The sequence below is a fragment of the Pteronotus mesoamericanus genome, unplaced genomic scaffold, assembly GCF_021234165.1.
Source record: "Pteronotus mesoamericanus isolate MK-2021 breed Mesoamerican mustached bat unplaced genomic scaffold, CSHL_Meso_final contig_130, whole genome shotgun sequence".
NCBI lineage: Eukaryota > Metazoa > Chordata > Mammalia > Chiroptera > Mormoopidae > Pteronotus > Pteronotus mesoamericanus.
Genome location: NW_026555060.1, coordinates 20,583,497 through 20,603,699, shown reverse-complemented (window position 1 = coordinate 20,603,699; position 20,203 = coordinate 20,583,497). Strand labels below are relative to the sequence as shown.

Here is a 20,203-nt window from a genome sequence, read left to right as displayed (position 1 = left end):
GCAGAGATTCCTTCCTCAGGCTGCTCTCTGTGAGGAACACATGGCTGCGTTTCAATGAGCTCGGACACTGCTTGCCCCCTTACACTTCCTGTACCTCATGGAAGTGTCCAGTCGTCCTTTCCCAGGGACACCGAAGCAGTGTTTGCAAAGGACCCGCAGTGCTGCTGAGACAGGAGACATTCCTCGGCCCCCCCTCCTGCTGGCGCCCGGTCCTCCTCAACTGTCCCGGGGGCTTGGGGTCTCTAACCGAAGTCTCCAGGCAGTTCTCAGACCAGTTCAGGGAAGAGAACGGCAGCTTTAAGGCTCTGCATTTAATTCACACCCCTCCCTCCTTTTGTTGTAACTGTCAGGCAAAAAGTGTAAAAAGCATCAAGCTTTATCTTGTTTATCTAACAAGTCTATCTTAACTCTTCTCAGCTAAGACTTTTCTTTCTGGCAGTCAGAAATGCCATGAAATCTAGAGCAGACCCACAAAAAGCTAGTGCCTGCCATCAGCTGACATCCATCCTGATCTTTGTGTAGGAGGAACTTGAACTACAATTTCCCTCTTGTATTTTACAGTCAATTGTTAGTACCCTCCCAACCCCCACCACAAAATACCTTATAAAAAGCCAAGAATTTAAAAGAGGTCAGTGGGTTTACTCATAATCCCAAATCAAATTCTAAACATCTTTTGGTCTAAAATCCTTCAAGTTTATCCTGCAGATTTGACAACTGCTTTATTCATGCAGAAGGATTTCACATAGCTTTTGATCTTGAGGCTCTTATCTGGCAGACAAACAACGAGTGAAGCTGAAATTAGAGTGAGGCAGAAAATTACTGCCTAATATCTGAGTGGTCCATTTAGCTTAGTAAGGAGGGCTTCTCACATTTTAACCAGTCTCTTCCCAAAGTTTATAAAAATTTTAGAACTAATTCCCAGAATCTGTGCTTTCCCTTTAAACCTTATGCCTCCACCTGACAAGAGTAAAAGAGAAATCAACAAATTATTCCTGAATGAGCCCATTCTTCTTAACAAAGAACTATTACACTAGAGTGAGAGCTTTGGACAGATCTTGAAGCATATGCAGTGCCAGTGTTTGCAAAATTTTACTAAACATCTTCTCCCAGACTTAAATGAGCCTCTGCAAAAACTTTAGCTAAAACTGTGGTGATGAGCTGAAAATTCTCACCCCCTCACAACTCGCTCCCCATAGTGCTTTTTGTCACATCCATGCTCAGACGAGAATTCATATTTCCATACATCAGCTCTTCTGATGTGCCCTACAGACTTTCCTCAAGCTGCTACCTTCTGAATTAAGGGAATTTGTCTAAGATTCAAATATCATAAAAGAGCATAAAGCTTTCATCCCACAGTCATTTGATTCACAGTCAAGCTTCCTTTCAGCAGGCCTCAAAAAATTAAAGCAAGGGATAAGTAACACCTGTTTATTCAAGATGACCAAAATCTCTAATCAGACAAAATGAGCTGCCTCCACAACTCTTTAAAACTGTTCAAAGTCAGAAACCAACTTACTTTCCAAGTTGTATGCTTTTACAAAGCATTTCTGGAGAGACCATCTTCAGGGTTACAGATCTTACGCAATTCTCTGCTGCCCTGTGCCACATCCAGCCCTAGGAAGAGACAAAGTAAGGGTGTTAAGGAGGAGCTACGAATGGACAGGGGTCTCAAGCACCTCAGGTGGGATGAAGGGTGGACACATACACTGTTTTGTGCTGTCAACCAAGCTCTGTCCACATGTGCATGGTCTGGTGGCCTCATGGAAGTCCTATTCCTCTTGTTCTTGACACCCTTCTTCCTGCCTACCTGGCTCCATCAAACAAGCTGAGCAGCACTTGAAAGTCTATGAACATGACCTCATTCAACCCTCTGGTCATGGCATTTTTTTTTCTATGCAAAGTGATTTTCTCCTTTATATCACTGAAAGTAAATTACAACCATATTTACAGCAGCATCTGTACTGGTTTCAGCGGAGAACACAGTCCTGCCTGGTTTCTTATTCCTTAAAAGGTAAATATTTTTTATTGCATTTTTTGCCATAACCATTTATCTCCCTTATACCTCCCTCCCTCCTGCAACCACCATACTATGTCCATGTCCATTAAAAATGCATCTGCCATTTGATCCAGCAATCCCGCTTCTGGGAATATATGTGAAGGAACCCAAAACACTAATTTGAAAGAACATAAGCACCCTTATGTTCATTACAGCATTATTTACAATTGCCAAGACATAGAAGCAGCCCAAGTGTCGATCAATAAGTAAGTGAATAAAACAACTATGGGACATTCACGCAATGGAATACTACTTGGTCATAGAAAAGAGGAAAACCTCCCTTTGTGACAGCATGGATGGATCTGGAAAATATTATCGCTAAGTGGAATAAGCCAGTCAGAGAAAGACAAATACCATATGACTTCACTCATGTGGAATCTAATGAACCAACAAGAAAATAGAGACAGACTCATAGATAGTGAGCAGGATTACAGTTATGGGGTTGGAGTGGAGTTCGGGGGTGGAGGGATGGAGCTAAAATGTAGCATATTCTTATTGATAGATATGAGGCCTTACCAGTTCCCTAGCCTGTTCATTGATCAAATTTCTTCCCACCAAACAGAAGGGAGAGAAAATTACTGGATGAGGGGCTCAGAACAAGTACATAGGTGGGCCCAACATCTTATCTTCTCCACGGCAGAAAACACAATAAAATCTATCTTTGGCAGAACAGGGATTATGACTGGGAAAATGCCATTAGCTGTTTGGCTTTAGGCATATTATTTCCCTTCTCTTAAGCTTAGTTTTTACAAATACTGTGTGTATACCTCCCTCAGAAGGAAAATATAATTTATACTTGTTTTTGTGCAGAATCCTCAAGTACTGCATATAAATGTACCTATTAATTCATTATACAGTAAATAATTGGGTAATTGTATTCTAAATACATTATGCAGAAATATTTGGTGGATTTTTACAGAAGTTGTGGACTTTTTTCTTCATTTAAAATAATGTAATAAGGTTCCCACCATCCAAAAAAATCATTATCTGACACTTTTTCCAGGACCAATTAGATTTATAGACTGAGGAATGCCTAAATGTATAAGAGCTTAACACTGTCTTGTACACATGGCTTCCAATAAATGGTACCTAATACTACCAATACTTTGGTTTCAGAGGGTTATATGGTAAAAATAATGGCTTTATTTTACCTGTTTCAACTGACTCACCTTCTAGGGTCTTGGTGTGATAGCTGCCAACAGCAATCAGCCAATGGACTTTTCTAGGGGGCTACTTAGGGAACAGAAAGATTACTGTGGTTTCAGTGATGGAGCTCAATATTCATTTTTAGCATTGGTCTTATTGGGAAGCCTGCCCCTCTGTTTGCTGAGTTCTTGTCCCTTGCAGTTGAGTTGGGGAGAGACTGGAGTCTGTGTGGCTTGTGAAGATGTGATTAGAGCTTTGCTTTAGAGATGGGTGACGTGTATCTTTGTGACTCAGACACTTTGTGTCAAATGTTACCCAGGGAGATGCACAGCAGATATGGAATTAGAACCACTGAAACTGCCGCCTCAGAGAGTAGATTAAAAGATGTAGTAATATAATACTGTAATTATAGGGAGGAAGTGGGTAAAATGGATGATGGTAGTCAATGGTACAAACTTCCAGTTACAAGATCAATCCTGGGGATGGAATGTACAGCATGGTGACTGTAGTAAATATTACCATACTGTATGTTTGAAAATTGCTAAGGGAGACCTTAAAGGTCTCATCACACACAAAAAATTTAACTATGTATGGTGATGGATGTTAACTAGACTTACTGTGGTAATCACACACACACACACACACACACACACACACATATCATCATTATCTTGTACATCTGAAGCTAATGTGATGTTACATATTATACCTCATCAAAAAAAGATACAAGTGGTCCTACAGTAGGACAAATCCCTCTGGGGCTCAGGACTTGTATCTCTCGATGCCTTCAGTGTGAGGCTTGTGCTCTGTAAGGGGCTGCTTCGGGGGTCCTGGGAGAATTCCCAGAGCTCCCCAACTGTCCGTCAAGAAAGGCAGCTCCTGTCTTGCTGGGAGAATTTCCCCTCAGTAATCGCTGTGTCTGTCTTTTCCTCAATGTTCTACCACATTACCTCAAACACCTTCTTTTTCCAGATTAGATAAGCCAAGTGACTGTCTATAGGCTGTGAAATAAATAAAGGATCATGGAAACACTTTTAGCAATTCTCTTTGGTTAAAGAGAGGCTAAAAGAGAGGCAGATGGCATTCATGCTCTCCATTTTCATACCTCATAAATGCCATGCATCGTGCTAGCTGTCAAGACGGCACTGTGCACAAAGCAGACAAAATTCAGCCTAAATAGACTAGTTGTCATCAAGGGGAGAGAGAAAGAAACCCATAAACAATGTAGTTTTAGATTTCTAGAGCTGTGAAAAAAATAAAACATGGTGAATGCCAGATCTGCCACTAGCTGCATGCAACTCTCGGGCACTTGAAATGTGGCTCATCTGAGCTGAGATACACTGGGCAGTTAGAATACACACCAGATTTCAAAGATTTATGACGACCAAAAGAATGTTAAATAGCTCATTGATGATTTAAAACTTTTTGAGTATTAATACATGTTGAAATGATTGTATCTTGCACATAAATGTTTTAATAAAATATATTATTAAAATTAATTTCACCAGTTCCTTTTTACTTTTTAAAACATGACTACTAGAAAATTTAAAATGATTTGCATGGGTTACTTTTGTGGCTTGCATTCTATTTGTATTGAACAATGCTGTGCTGGAGAACGTGGGATGCTGGTGGGGGCTTTCAACTTTGGACAGCATGTCCTGGAGACATCCATAAGGGATGAGCTTTAAACTAAGCTCAGAGAAGTGAGGAGAACAAGAAGACCTGAAAAATGATGCGAAAGAGCTTGGTGGAGTTGGTAGAAAAATCACAGGGGCAGAAGTTTGGTGAGAAAGGTGGAGAGGAGCTAAAATAATGTAGGGAAAGTAGGTTAGGCAGCTGCCAGACTGAAGAGAAACTTATAAAGAACTTGGATTTCATTCTAAATGCGATGGGCTGTTGCTTTCAAAGTCGAAGGGTCAGCTGGTTGTATTCAAGGTAGCAAATGGACAAGTTGTGGTGCCGTAGTTGGAGACAGAGGGACCACTCTTAGGGAATAAGAACTTTCTGGGAGGGCTTCATTGTAACATAAAAGTCCAACTGTGACTTTCTTATTTGAATCTGGCTGTTGGGCCTATCCACTTTCCCCTCCTATTGATACAGTTATAAGCAATGGAAATGGTGGTCATTAGTGTTCTAGGATGATTTGTTAAGTTTTGTTTCTGTTTCTGTCTTTGTTTTTTGCTTTTCATTTTTGCTCAGTGCTTTGAACCAGATGCCCTGTTGCTAATAGCTGGAGGAGGTTTCGAAGATCAGCTCAGAGAGGAAGTGGTCCAGAGAGTTTCTCTTCTCCTCCTCTATTACATTATTCACCAGGAGGAGATTTGTTCTTCAAAGCTCAACATGAGTAATAAGGAGTATAAATTTTACCTACACAGCCTCCTCAGCCTCAGGCAGGATGAAGACTCCTATTTCCTTTCACAGAACGAGACAGAAGATATCTTGGCCTTCACCAGGCAGCACTTCAACACTTCTAGAAGCCAGGTATGAAGGGCAAAATTGCTAACTGGCTCCGCTGCTAAGTGAGACATAGCCTTGGAGCCTTTTTTTTTTTTAATCAGTTATTTATTCCTAAGATATTTAAGGACTTCTAAGAGAGGTAAGTATTTGTAGCTTTTAGATATGGATATTAAGTGACATAATCAAAAAATGAATTGAAATGGGAAATGTAGCGAGTAATTATTGTAAGATGAGTTTGAGTCAGAAGTTGGGTGGGTGGGTAGGGGGGTGAGCAGGCCAGATGGCAGGGTAGCTGTCTTCTCCTGAGTGCCACCCCCACAACACACACTGAGCATGAAAGTAAGTGTGACTTATGGCGTTTGATCAATCTCCAAGGACTGACCAATAGTGGTTAGGGCACTGTGTCTATTTACCTTGCCTTCTGGCCAGGGAAGGGGAAAGCAGAACCAGTTTGAGTGAGATGAATATATTAGTTATTTCACCAAAGAAGCAGCTTGCAAAAAGCATGATGTATGAGACAGTATCTCTCTTGCGGCTTTTGATTCCTGTTGCATATGCTCTGGGGTCCCTTCAAGAGCTTTTCTTCACTCACAATTCCTACTGTTAGGGAGCAGGCCCTGCTCTCTTGTTTGCCTTCGTTACTATCCCGACAGATGCTGGCCTTCCCATTACCTTCGTGCTTTCCCCTTTGCGTCGGGACGTTTAAGCAGTTTAAGTTCTCTGATCATAAGAAAGTTTTTTAAAAGCATGTTTTCTGAAAGAACTAGTTGAGGAGCCACTGCCACGTTTTGAAGAGTGTGAGAAAACATGTTTTTTTCTCTTGAAATATTCATTGACATGAGTCTTAGTTGACTTGAGCTTCTATAAACTGGATGACTATAAACAACAGAAGTTTATTTCTCAAAGTTTTGGATGTTGGGAAGCTCAAGATCAAGGAGCTGGGCAGATTCAGTGTCTGGTGAGGACCTTTTCCTGGTTCACAGATACCATCTTCTCATTGTATCCTCACGTAATGGAAGGGGCAGGAAGCTCTCTGGGTCCATTTTATAAGAGAACTAATCCCATTTATGAGGGTTCCACCCTCATGATCTCATCACCTCCCAAAGGCCCCGCCTCCTAATATCATCACCTTGGAGTTTAGGATTTCAACATATGAATTTGGGGGAGGGGTACATAAACATTCAGGCTATAGCAACATGTGTAAGTGAATTTGATTCTTTTGCCCTTAATTCTGTCTTACACGAGCTCACAGGTAACAGTATAGTCATGTTGCCGCTTAATGGCCAGCAAATATGTCACCAATTTGCCTTAAATGTTTAATTTCTCTTGTTATTGGCAGGAAAAATGGAAAAACATTTTACTAAGGACTTTACATCACTTTAGTTAACAAGTTCATGAATCTCAAAATTTGGACATATATTTTTGTTTTTATTTCCAATTGAGAAAATGGGATTTCTTTATATAATTCAGTATTTTCGCTTAACTAAGGAGGTGTTCCCACATATAATACCTTCACTACAATATCTATACAATAGAGGATCAGTGCAGATTATCCACTAGGATTTTAGTCATCCTATCTGTTACTGTCTTTTGATGCAGATTAAATCAAAATGGGAACCCAGAGCTTAAAAAGCAGGTCATATGTGTATACTTAATACAGATTTCTGGTGGTCCAACATACTGCACATAACTGGGCTTCCAAGTGTTCAGAGGATTAAACATTCCTAGGACAGAATAAAATAATTCAATATTACTTGTGAACCTACTTTATTCATCTATTTAGTGAAGGAGAATTGAGCTTTTATTGAGACAAAACCCTTTGCTATGACTTAGATCAATTATGTCCTGGAGGAAACCACTGTTCCAGTTCCCAAGAAGGGTCTTTTAGCCCTTTCACCTGGGCTGAGATTCCTTTCGGAAGTCAGTCAATCCAGACTCTTACAGGAGGCCTGCTGGCACCTCATTGCAGGGTGCTGCTCTCTCCAACTAGAGGCTGTAAGGTCACAGAAGGTGCTGGCAGACCAGGCCCACTATGATTAGCATTTCTAGGTCTTGGTCTGCACAGGACTCAACCTCCATAGGTCAAACCACTAATAGCTGCTCCAGGTGGGTTTTAACCAGCTCACCAAGAGAAACAACTTTATACCATAGTAGTCTAATCCAGCCATCCTCCCCAGCAGCCCAGAGGGTAAACATCTCTCCATTTCTTCATTTTTTTGTCCAACTACTCTATTTTATCTTCCTGACTCAATCTTTTAATGCTCACTGCTCTCTCTGTTCTTTCCATGGTTTGCCATTTCCATGGTAGATGAAGAGGAATCTGTACTGTTCTCCACTGGCCCTGCCTCTTATATGGAGGACCAGCATCATGGCCATGCCCTAAGGACTTTAGGGATGGAAACAGTGGTTGGAATTCTTTCTCCTCAATGTCACTTTGAGACTACGACTCCTTACAGTCTTCATGAAAAACACACACCTCTGTGAGGTTCATAATATCTGTTATTTCAGCTTGTTGTTTTCATCCATGCAACTTCTGGCTACTTCTTCAAATTTATCGAAAGCTTGGTTACTCACTCAGCCTTTCATTCTGTTCTCCACCACAGCTATGAATATGCTCTTGCCAAGCTCAGCAATTACAAACTTAAAAAAAAAAATCCAATTGGCACTTTTCACCCCGTCCTATGTCACAAGAATGCAACATAGACACGACAATCTCTTGATTCCTATTTTGATGAACCTTTCTCCTTCTCCTTATAGCTGAGCTCTCTCTCATTCTTTGTTTCCTTACATTTTGTTTCTCATCAATCTATGTTCTGCTTTGTGCTCTCACACTTTTGTCCTGCTCTTCCTCCATGAAACTGTGTTTTATTCATTGATTTCTGTCATCCTATATTTCATGGTTTTTTTTTCTATTTCCATCAATCCATAGCCTTGTTTTCTTCTCACTGGTCTAGCTGTTCTGTATCAAGTTTCTCTGGAGGATACTTGTTTAAGAGATGTGCCATCTCTTCAATCTTGTGTCCTCCATGGCCCCACCATCTGTTTTGCCTCTGCTCACTCTTCATGCTCTTGCTGAGCAACATGTTCTCACAGCATCATGCACAACCAAATACTGATTGCTTTCAACTTTGCTGCTGACCCAGATATTTCTTTTGAGCTGTAGACTCATTTATGCACCAATCTAGCAGAAATATCCAATTGGATATCTCCCTGGCACCTGAAGCTCTGTATTAAAATCTAAGACTTCTTTTTATTCCTGAACCTGTCCTTTCTTTGGTGTTGCTTAGGGAGCTCTTGAAACAGTCTCTACTCCGGCTTGTATAACATTGCACATTCCTAGTTTTCTTTCTCCCTTCCTCTCTCTGGCCCCCATTTCCACCTATGCAGGCTCTAGTTTCTCTGGGCAGTTCTTATGCATTAATGCTCCTTAAGGCCTTGTCTCAGCTCCCTGTCATTCCATTTGCATTCTCCAGGCTAGGACATCTATACACACTGTTAACTCACAGGAGTGTATCTCCATTCTAGAACTCTCTTCTGGATTCCAGACCCACGTACCCTACAGAGCATATATATTTTTTAAGGATATTGTAAAGGCACCTCACACTTAACATATCCAAAATCAAGGTCCTGAATAACCTGGTGAGACAGGGACCTCTTGTATTGCTCCATGTGTTAGTGAATGGCATCTCTAGCCAATCCGTTGCTCAACTAAAAATTTAGAAAACTAAATTTCTTTCCCTTTCAAATCTAATCCATCTCCAAGTCCTACTGCTGTTACCCCCTGAAGATGTCCTTAACCTGTTTACTTTTCTCCATTACTATCACTACCATCTTCTGCCTGGCCTGTTGCAATAGCTTTCTAACTGTACAACTAGTAATCACTGAGTATCTTTCCAATCTTTTTATTCTCTACCATGTGGCCAAAATTGATTTATTAAAACAGAAATCCAGTCATATACCTCCTATTTCCATCCCTTGTTCAAAATCATCCTTTGGCTTCCTGTTTTTTAGGATATGGGGCAAACTCTATTACCTGCCAACAGATCTGCAGCTTTTACCATGCTCCCCTCACTCTACCTGCTCCAGCTGTTACCCTCCTTCCAGCCCTTCATATTTGCCATACTCTTTCCTTCCTCAGAAGCTTCGTCCACACTGTTCCTTTTGCCTGGAATATTCCTTCCTGTACTTCCTTCAGATCTAACTGTGTGTCACAGTCTCAAGGAAGCCTTCCTTGACCTGCCTGAATGAATAGAGTTGCTGTCTGTTTTTACCTTCATTGTACCATGTGCCTCGCTTCAAAGCTGTTGCTACAGTTGTCAACTTATATTTGGTTACATTATTATTTTATTAGTGATACTAAACTTTAAGCTCTGGGGAAGAGAATACTTCTGGTTTCAGTTGTCATTGCATATCCAATACCTAGAAAAATAGCAGATTTATATTGGGTATTTAGGAAAAATTTGGAGGTGGTGGATAGCATTACCATTATATAGTTGTCAAACCCAGAAACATAAGTCCTTTTTGACTGCAGTCCTTTACATTTTTCTCCAAACCCTTTAGTCTACCTTCTTAATATTCTTCAAAAGCTTCTACTTATTTTCATCTCTAGCACTACCATTTTAGGTCAAGAAATATCTTGGATTAATCAATAACTAAACTAGGCTTCCTGCCCTTATATTCTACCTTGTCCATCTATTCATTACTTTGCCATCATAGTGATGTTTCTATAAAATATGTTATTGTATATTTCTCTTGTTTATTTAATTTAGTGGTTCCCCTGGAGTCTCCAGGGAATTTTTTTCATAGCACTAAATATAAGGCCATTCTCAATCTGGATCTTGCCAGCCCACTCTCAGATTTGTACTAGACACTGGTAACAACACTAATAGTAGCTCAGATTAGCTAACTCTGCCCTGTGTGCCAAGTGCGATATTAAGTGTTTTACATGCCCTATCCCATCTAATCTTTACAACCTTGGTGTTGGGTGGCATTGTGCCTTTTAACAGATAATGAATAGGAAAGTTAACAAAGATAATCATTTCGCATGCAGTCACCCCATTAGAAATAGCAAAGATAGTATTAAAGCTTTTCCTTATCTGTCTATCCCAAGCCCTATGCTATGGAAGCTGCTTTGATGATATAAAAATCCCATCACCATCCTGTGTTTCAACCTATTTCTATACACAAAAGGAAGAGTATTGACCAATATAGACTGTGGAGTCAGATTGGAGTGCATGTTGGGACTCTGCCCTTTATTGGCCAGGTGATCTGTGAAAAGAGTACCCACTGCACAGAGTTATAGGAGAATGAGAATACAGCATATGTGTAATGGACCTAGCACAGTGTCTGGCACATAGTAGGCATTCAATAAATATTTAAATAAATGAACAGGGATACTATTGGGATATAAGAAAAAATCCAAACCTTTCAGATGCTCATAATTTAAATGAGGAAAATTGTATGTATGAAAAAGGTCTTATGTCATATATCCTATGGTAGTTCAAAGAACACAGACATCATGCTACCTTTGATCTGTGATCAGCATACATTGTGCTTAAGACTAAAGGCACGTGTGAAAGAGGGGATGTGCTCTGTGATGATACAAGGCAGCAGAGCCAGTGTGAAGTCAAGGTTGAGAATGCAGATTTGAAAGTCATTACTGCAGGCTATCCCTGAAGTTGGAGAGAAATAATCCACCAAATGAAAGGATGTAAACAGTTAAAACAAGAGAACTCCTTGGAGAAAACACATCTTTAAGGGATGTGGCAGATAAAAGACAAGTGTTTTCCAAATAGAGGTATCTCAGACTAGGGAACAATGGTAGCCATATTACCATAAACAATTTAATCCTCTTTGATGAAGAACTATTCCTTGTCTTTGGGGAAATCCTGGAGATGTTTTAATCAAAATAAACTCAGAAGCTAAAATTTTGTTCTTACTCTGTATCTGATCTTAGTGTATGGGAACCAAAATGCTGCAGAAAAAGTCTGGAATACTAAGCAGTGATGGTGCTGATGAAAATACACTTCCTCGGTTGGCGGCAACAATCATTGCTTTGTCTCTTCAAGGTGTTTGTCTGGGGCAAAGAAACTTACCGTCCCCAGACTACTTTACAGAATATATTTTCAGTTCCTTGAATAGTACAAATACTCTTCACCTGTCAGGTAAGGATGTTTTTCATGAATTTAACTTCTAAGTCACATCTATAAAATAAATTGTGCCAAAAAGAAAGACTGATGCTTTTTGATGACTAAATTTGTTCAGGTGTGTGTTATAAACCATTTCATCTTAACATGTAGTAAGACAGCTCAGATGGCCTTTTTAAGCAAACATATTATGATGACAATTACGCAGTGCTGAAGTAAAAATATGGACTTGGTCCATTTCTGCAGTGATGCTGAAATTATGGGTGTAGAGCCAAAAGGAGAGTTCTTAATGATCTGACATAGGTACTAACTGGACACTTTCCTATTTAGTACATAGTACTGAGCCAAAGGGTTACAAAACATGGTATAGACTGATGAAATAGCAGGCCCAATGGTCCAAGAGCCTTGGTAGCAGTTTGCTCGTAACCATAAAAGTCATTTAATTTTAAATAAAAGTAATATGAAATACCTATTTTGGCTACATTCATGACTGCCAGCTTTTGGGGGGCCCCAAGATGAAATGGTGATGGGAGGTACCACATCCTGTGCAGTCCCCCTGGATTGCCACAAATGGAGGAAAAATAAAATAAGTCGTTCCAGACACTTCTTGGTCTGCCAGGAAAAGGGGGTGGCTATTCCCTCTAGTGGAGAATGCCCATAGCCCTTCCCTTAAAGTGGCTTTTATTGAGAATGATACGGGCAGAGGTATACAACTTGGATGCAAAGCTTATCAATCTATGTCAAAAGGCTATGTTTACAGAAAACAGATAGAGATCATAGATAACAATTGAAGGAACACAGAGATTTGCCTCAGGTCAGGGTATGGTAGACAGGATGGTGCCCATTCAGCTCTGAAACCTGGGAAACTGATCACATTCTATGCTCGACCCCAAACATCAGTACTCATTAACTCGAGGGCATTCCTAGCAAAGTAAGTTTAATGGGATTTAATGCATTCCTTTTCCAGGCCTAATTATCCCTGGAAACTGCCCAATCCAGTTTAGGGCTGTACCTGCCTTTAATATTGTTTCACTGAATTAATATTCAGTGGTGGGTGTGTTTTTCTACAAGTCATTTGTATAACTTGTTAAGATGGAAGTTGAAGTACAACTAAACCATATTACCTAGCTGCTATAACTAGGAAAGAAACTAGGGAAAGACAAGATATGCTGAGAGTAATTTTGATATGGAAACCAGCAGTTGAGGAATTTTAGCAAATAGTTTCCATTTCAGAAGAAGGCATGCAATGATTCCACTTTGCAAGTAATGTAAAAATCTATGCCTTTGGAAGGCTTGACCACTCTAAGAAATTGGAAGAGGCATCAGACCATAAGACAGAATACAGTAAGAGGAAATCTGTGCTGTAAGGTCCAGGCCAGTTGTTTAGATATTAATCATCATGAATCTTGGTTAAAAAATCCAGTAAGTGCTCATAAGAGATGTTCAGTATCACCCATTTGGGCAAAAATCAGCTATTTTTTTTCTAATTCCTTCACCTTTTTCACCCAATACTCCTAACCCCTCTCCCATCTGGCAACCATCAATGTTCTCAAGATCTACAAGTCTGTTTCTATTCGGATTGTTTATTTAGTTTGTTTTTTAGATTCAATTGTTGACAGATATGTATTTATTGCCATTTTATTCATATTTTTTATCTTTTTTCCTTCTTCTTGAATAAGACCCTTTAATGTTTCATGTAATACTGGTTTGGTGGTGATGAACTCCTTTAGCTTTTTCTTGTCTGGCAAGCTCTTTATGTGTCCTTCACTTCTAAATGATAGCTTTGCTGGATGGAGTAATCTTGGTTGTAGGTCCTTGCTTTTCATCACTTTGAATACTTCTTGCCACTCCCTTCTGGCCTGCAAAGTTTCCATTGAGAAATCAGCTGACTGTTATGAGAGTTCCCACATAGGTAACTAACTACTTGTTTATTGCTGCTTTTAAGATTCTCTCTTTGCCTTTAACTTTTTGCATTTTAATTATGATGTGTTGTGGTGTGGGCCTCTTTGGGTTTATCTTGTTTGAGACTCTCTGCACTTTCTGGACTTATATGTCTATTTCCTTCACCAGGTTAGGGAAGTTTTCTGTCGTTATTTTTCAAATAGGTTTCCTTTCTTTTTTTTCAATTCAATTTATTGGAGTGACATGGTTTCAGGTTTACCATTCTATGTACATCATCTATATATCGTACTGTGTGTTCACCAGCCCCCCAAATCACATTTTTGCATTTGAGAATTCAATTTCATTTCAGAGTCTCATTCCATTTCAGTGTCCCAGGACCAGCATGGAGTGGTGGTCCGTTGGGGGTGGGGGTGATGTAAGATTGAGAAACAGACGACACAACACAAAGACACAACACACGACAGTATAAAGAAAAGCAGGGGCCAGATCAGGGCCCTCTGATGGAGAGACAATGACCCTGAACACGGTCTCCGTGTTTATTTTATGGGGGTTGGTTAGATGAAGCTCAAGGACGTTTTGCACCTGCAGGCGAAAATTGCTCATTTCCCTGGCTACCTAAATGATAAAACTTTCTTCTGCCAGCTTGCTCTGCCTTGCAGATGCAAGCAGTCAAGCATGGCCTTGCCGAGCACTTAACCTGGGCTTTGATGCCAGCGGTCACGATCCCCCACATCACTGCAATGAGATGCTCAGTCAGGAGCCATGAAGCATTTTCTCTAACAGCTGCCTCTGAGCTACAGCTCTATTGCAACTGATTCTATTTTGGGGATGGGAAGAAAAGAAGTACACTAGTTTTAAGTGCTTAAATTTTTTATTTTAGAGATTCTTAAACATAAACAAAAGTAGAAACAATAATATAATTAACCCCCATGTGCATAGTATCTAGCCTCAACAACTGCCACCAATTGGATAATCTTCTATTTGCCTTTGTTCTTTTCCATTACTTGATAATTTTGAATCAAATAATCAACCTTAAATATTTCTATATGACTCTCTCTCAAAAAGACTTTTTAAAAAGCACCTTATTACCAATATCACATTAATGATCCCTTAATATCATAAAGATTTCCATTAATGTTGACATTGTTATGTTTAATTAAAAATTTTTTTTGTTGAATTATGATATAAATAAGGTACAATAAATTCAATTGTGGGTATGTTTCTTCAGTTTCTTTATAGGTATCATGCCTTCCCTTTCCTAACACTACTTCCACCTTCTCTATTTTGTTGCAATTTTATTTTGTTACAAAAAAGGGATTGTTTATCCAGTCTGAATTTTGCTGATTGCACTTCTAGTCATTTCATATGTATTTCTGTGCACTGTGTTTCTTGTATATTGGTTGTTATATGTAGAGTCTTGATTGATTTTAGGCTGTATATTTATTTAGAGGTACTGTCTTATAGTCAGTACTATCCATCAGAAGGCATATAACATCAGTTGTCTCCCTTTTTTAAAAAAGTTATAAGGTATTGATGATCATTGCCTAGATTGATTAGTTATTTAGAGTTTATGAAATGGTGACTAATTCTCTGATTTCTTCATTGATTAGTATAATAATTCTATAATGGGAAAAGTCTCATTCATCATAATTTCATTTTATTGAAGTTCTTAAAGTAAGGATAAATTAATTCTTTAGTTTACTACTGTTTAAAATAATAACACAGTTTCCTTATATCCTTTAAAGGAGAACAATGAAATTTTCTATATCATTATGATTTTATATCTCTTAATCCTTGTAATTATTACCCAAATTGGTGCTCAGAGGGTTTCCCTTTTTGCCCAGTGGAATCTTATTCAATTTGGCTCCCAAATCCTTTCAATAAAACCCTTAAAACATTTTATATCTACTTTGTGTTCCAGTATAAGATATTCTAGTTTATCTTGTACATTTCCTGCCAAAACCTAGAATCAGTTGTTTCTTCAAATATTTATCTTCATATAAACAGTCAAACTTTTCTCTTTTTGCTTTTAGATTTTGAGTTATAGTTAAGAAAGTTTCCCACATTCTCAGATAATAAAGGAAGTCACCCACGTTTTCTTTTAGTACCTGTGTGTTTTATTTATAATCCATTTTGGATTAATTCCAGTGCATGTTTTAAGAAATAGATCCAGGTTATATTTATTATGTGACTATCCAGTTTTCCTTATACATCTTATTTTACATGCAGTGAAATTATTTCCTCCACTGATTTGAGATTCCATTTTTATACAATGTAATAATAAATGCTATCAGGTTAATTTCTTTTTCCTATTTTGTTCTATTGCTCCACTTTGTTCACATGGCAATACCACCCTAATTTACTTATATTGGTCTTGTATTTATTTTAATGTCTGGTAGAACTAGCTATATTCATTATTCTTTCAGGGTGTGCCTGGCTTGTGTGTTTTTCCCCCCAAAAATCATAAAACTCTCAAGCTATGAAAGTAAAAAACCTGCGATAGAAAAAAATTATTAAATAACTTAGGGAGAAATAACATTTATAAGATGCTGCATCTTTTAATCCAAGAACATATGTCATTCCATTTGTTAATGTCTATATGTGTGCTTTTGTGGAGTGTTTTATTATTTTCCTCACATAAGTTTTAGAGATTTCCTGCTACATTTATACCTAGGCATTTAACTTTCTCTTTGGCTACCTTAAATGGGCTCATTTCTTTCATTATATCTTCTAAATGGTTTTTGTTTGTATATATAAAAGTTATCAGTTTTGTGGATTAATTTTATAACAGGCTCCATGATAAAATCTTTTATTTAATTTTTGCAATTTTGTAAGGTTTTCAGATATATAATCATATCATCTCCAAATAAATATAATTTTCCTTTTCATTTTCATTTTTTAAATTCTATTTATTGATTTTAGAGAGAGAGGGAGGCAAGAGAGAGAGAGCAAGATAGATTTTTGTTCCACCTATCTATCTATCTATCCATTCATTGCTTCTTGTATGTGCTTTGATCAGAGATGAAACCCAAAACACGTATTGGGACAATGCTCTAACCAACTGAGCTATCTGGCCAGGGCACATTTTTATATTCAATTTTTGTGTCTCTATTTGATTTCTAATCTAATTACATTCATTAATAATTCCAGTATAATGGAAAGTAGTACTGGACATGGTCTGAATCATTATCATATTTCTGACTTTAAAAGAAAAGCCTGTAGTGTTTTCTGAGTTTAGAGAACAAATGAGAAAAAAAATTATCATTCATATCATTTATATATTTACATTTCCATTGCTCTTCATTTCTTCCTATGAATTCAATTTGCCATTTTGGATCATTTCTTTTTACCCAGAAGTGTGTATTAATTCATTTAGTGTATACTGTAAGGTAGTCCTGCTATCAGTGAATTCTCTCAGGAATTGTTTACCTGGGAATGATTTTATTTCCCCTTTAGTTTTGAAGTATTGTTTTGCTGGATATAAAATTCTTGATTGACAGTTTTTTCCTTCCAGCAATTGGAATATGAGTCCACTTCATTCTGTACTCTATTGTTTGGGTAAGAAGTCAACTATCAATTTATTGATACTCCCTTGTATGTGATGGGTCATTTTTGTTTGTTTGTTGCCACTTTCAAGATTCATCTTTGTCTTCGACTTTCAAAATCTTGACTATAGTATGTCTGGATCTTTTTGCATATATCCTACTCAATATCTGATGAAGCTTTTCAACATGTAAATGAAGGTTTTACATCAGATTTGGAAAGTTTTGTCATTTTTTTCCTCAAATATTTTTCTACTCTTTCTTTTTCCTATCTTGTGAATATATATTCATATATATGTGGTGTGGGCCTCTTTGGGTTCATTTTATATATATATATATAAATAATGTTTGCTACTATATATAATAATGTATATTATATAAATAACATATAAAAATAATGTTTATATACATATATAAACACACATATATACATATAAAATATACATATTTTATATATACAAATAATGTATATAAAATGTTTGCTGTTGTCCCATAGGTCTCTAAGACTTGTTCTTTTTTTTAAAAATCTTATTTTCACTCTGTTCTTCAGACTGATTTATTTCCATTAATTTTTTTATATACCATGATTCTTTTTTCTACCATCTCAAATATACTGTAAGCTACTTCAGTGAATTTTTAATTTCAGTTATTGTATTCTCCAACTCCAAAATTTCCATTCAGACTTTTTGTAATTTTTATCTCCTTATTAAAATGTGCTATTTGTTGATTCATTATCATAATTTCATTTAATTTTTAAAATACCACAGTAACATTAGAAAACAATGTCTAATTTGTCTCTATAATCTCAACATTTTTCATGTTCTTTCCCTTTTCTGTATAAACACTTCAGAGAAACAGAATTTGACTGACTTAACTACATTAAAGTTATTGTTAATCTACTAAAGATGTGTAGTGTCACAGGGGAGTAAATTTTCTAAGGACTAGGCCAGTTTCATCTTTTGTTTATTTTTTATAGAGAACCCCACCTAGAAAAAGAATTAGGTAGATGGCCCAGTGGAAGGAACTCCATTAGTTGAATTGCTTATTTTATCTTCTCTAGGATATAAATATGGTGGGAACATCTTCATAAAACTGGTTCATCCCCCAAGCTTAGCCAAGATCTTGAGGGAATCAACAACAATGGGAAGTATAAATGTTACTTATTGTTCAGAATAAAATCTTTTTTCATCATAACCAAATTGACTTAATACCTATGCTGTGGCAATGTGACATTGTGATATTCTGAAATTGACCTGTTTTTATTTCATGTGACACCAGTCTTTGTATGAAATTTCTAGAACTAGACCAACTGCTTAACACTCTCTGGACCACGAGTACCTGTATCAGAAAAGATAAAGTCCATCAACTTCAAAGGAAACAAAACAATATGACAATTCGTAATTGGAGTTACCCTAACATATCTGTATCCAGGGACCAAGAGTCAGATTATGGTCCAGTTTCCTGGGATCAGGTATTGTCATTATTCCTCTTCTACCACTATTTGCTATGTTGAAGTCTAGCTGTGAAAGTTCTCTAAGAGTTGTAGAAAACTTAAAGAATGATGTGTGTTTTCCTTAAATGTAAAAATATTTTATGTTCACAGTGGTCATTTTTTTCCTTCTATAATTGGATCTCTATAAATATAAACATGAGACTAAGATATTTAGAAGAATGCTATATATTACTCTTTCCTCCCTTGGGTCTATACTGAATGCATGAATAATTACTTCACTGTACATATATTAAGCCTTTACTATGTGCCAGTCACTATTTTGGGCATTAGGGTTATGGTGTTGATCGGAAATACCCACAGCTCCTATGGAGCTCACAGAGTAGTGGGAGGATATAGACATTGCCTAAACACTCACAATGATGAATGAATACTTTAGCTTAGATTAGATTATGAAAAGGGATTACTTTGGGCTGTGAGCAACAGAGAAATATCTGTATAGTAGGTAGCACTGAAATGGTTTTTGAGAAAAGGTGACATAAGGTTGTAAAGATATCCATATTTATTAAAGATGTATTCCAAAATATGTTCAATAGTATACTTTGGTGCTTCTTGAAAATGGGTGCTATGGTCAAATCAGTTTGGGAGACACTGAGGATACACATTGCACTGTCTTGATAGGCCCTTTAGCAGATAAACTTCTTTATTCTTATTGAATCTAACATTTCTCAAATTTTGACCATAGAATCCTTCCCTGCCCCAATCATTTAAAATTGTAAGAAATTGATATTCTATGATGATAGCTTACATATATTGAATACTTACTATGTATCAGCTCTGTGCTATTTCACCTGCATTGCCTCATTAATCATTACAACTGTATGAGTTTAGTTTATATTTTTCCTCTTACAGGTGATGAAATGGAGACATAGAGCTAATAAATAATTGCTTAAGTTCACAAAAACTGAGAGTATATTGCCTGCTAGCATATTCAGTGCCCTTAACAACCATGCTTTTGTTTCAGAAATGTTGATTTAAATTAATAAGAACTACTTCTGTTATTTGTATCTTAGACGAGCAATATTAGTACTGAGCACAATCTATATCTTAAATGAACAAAATTCCTCACATGTTCCCAACACTGCTAGGTGCTGTTCCCATCAGTTACGGATATACAATTGGACAGTGTTACATATTTTTATTGTTATATACTTTTAAAATGAATTTCTGTTACTGCTTTGCTTTTCTGTTAAAAGGTATCTATTTAAATTGATTCTTTCAGTGCTTGTTATGTTCAACTGAAGGTGACAAAAGTTGCCTATATTAATCCTTGTTTGTGAAGTCTCTTTAAAAGCTTCTTCAGGGCCAAGGTTATTTTTTTAAATTTAGGGATTGCTTACTTAAGCCATGCATCTTCTATAAACAGTAATAATTATTTTCTGTGCTGACTATGCAAAATAAACAAAACAACCTCTTCTTCAACTCTTCTCTGCACCAACGTATC

At 37.4% G+C, this 20,203-nt stretch overlaps 1 protein-coding gene across 2 annotated transcripts in view; it reads left to right on the top strand.

Moving 5' to 3' along the window:
- The window catches only part of SLC39A12 (solute carrier family 39 member 12), a 65,567-nt gene that overhangs the window by 2,645 nt on the left and 42,719 nt on the right, over positions 1–20,203 (top strand). For both annotated transcript variants that reach the window (XM_054590495.1, XM_054590485.1), the window contains exons 2-4: positions 5,402–5,683; positions 11,616–11,823; positions 18,548–18,720. In XM_054590495.1, the coding sequence (XP_054446470.1) occupies positions 5,402–5,683; positions 11,616–11,823; positions 18,548–18,720 (663 nt within the window). The remainder of the gene's footprint in view (positions 1–5,401; positions 5,684–11,615; positions 11,824–18,547; positions 18,721–20,203) is intronic.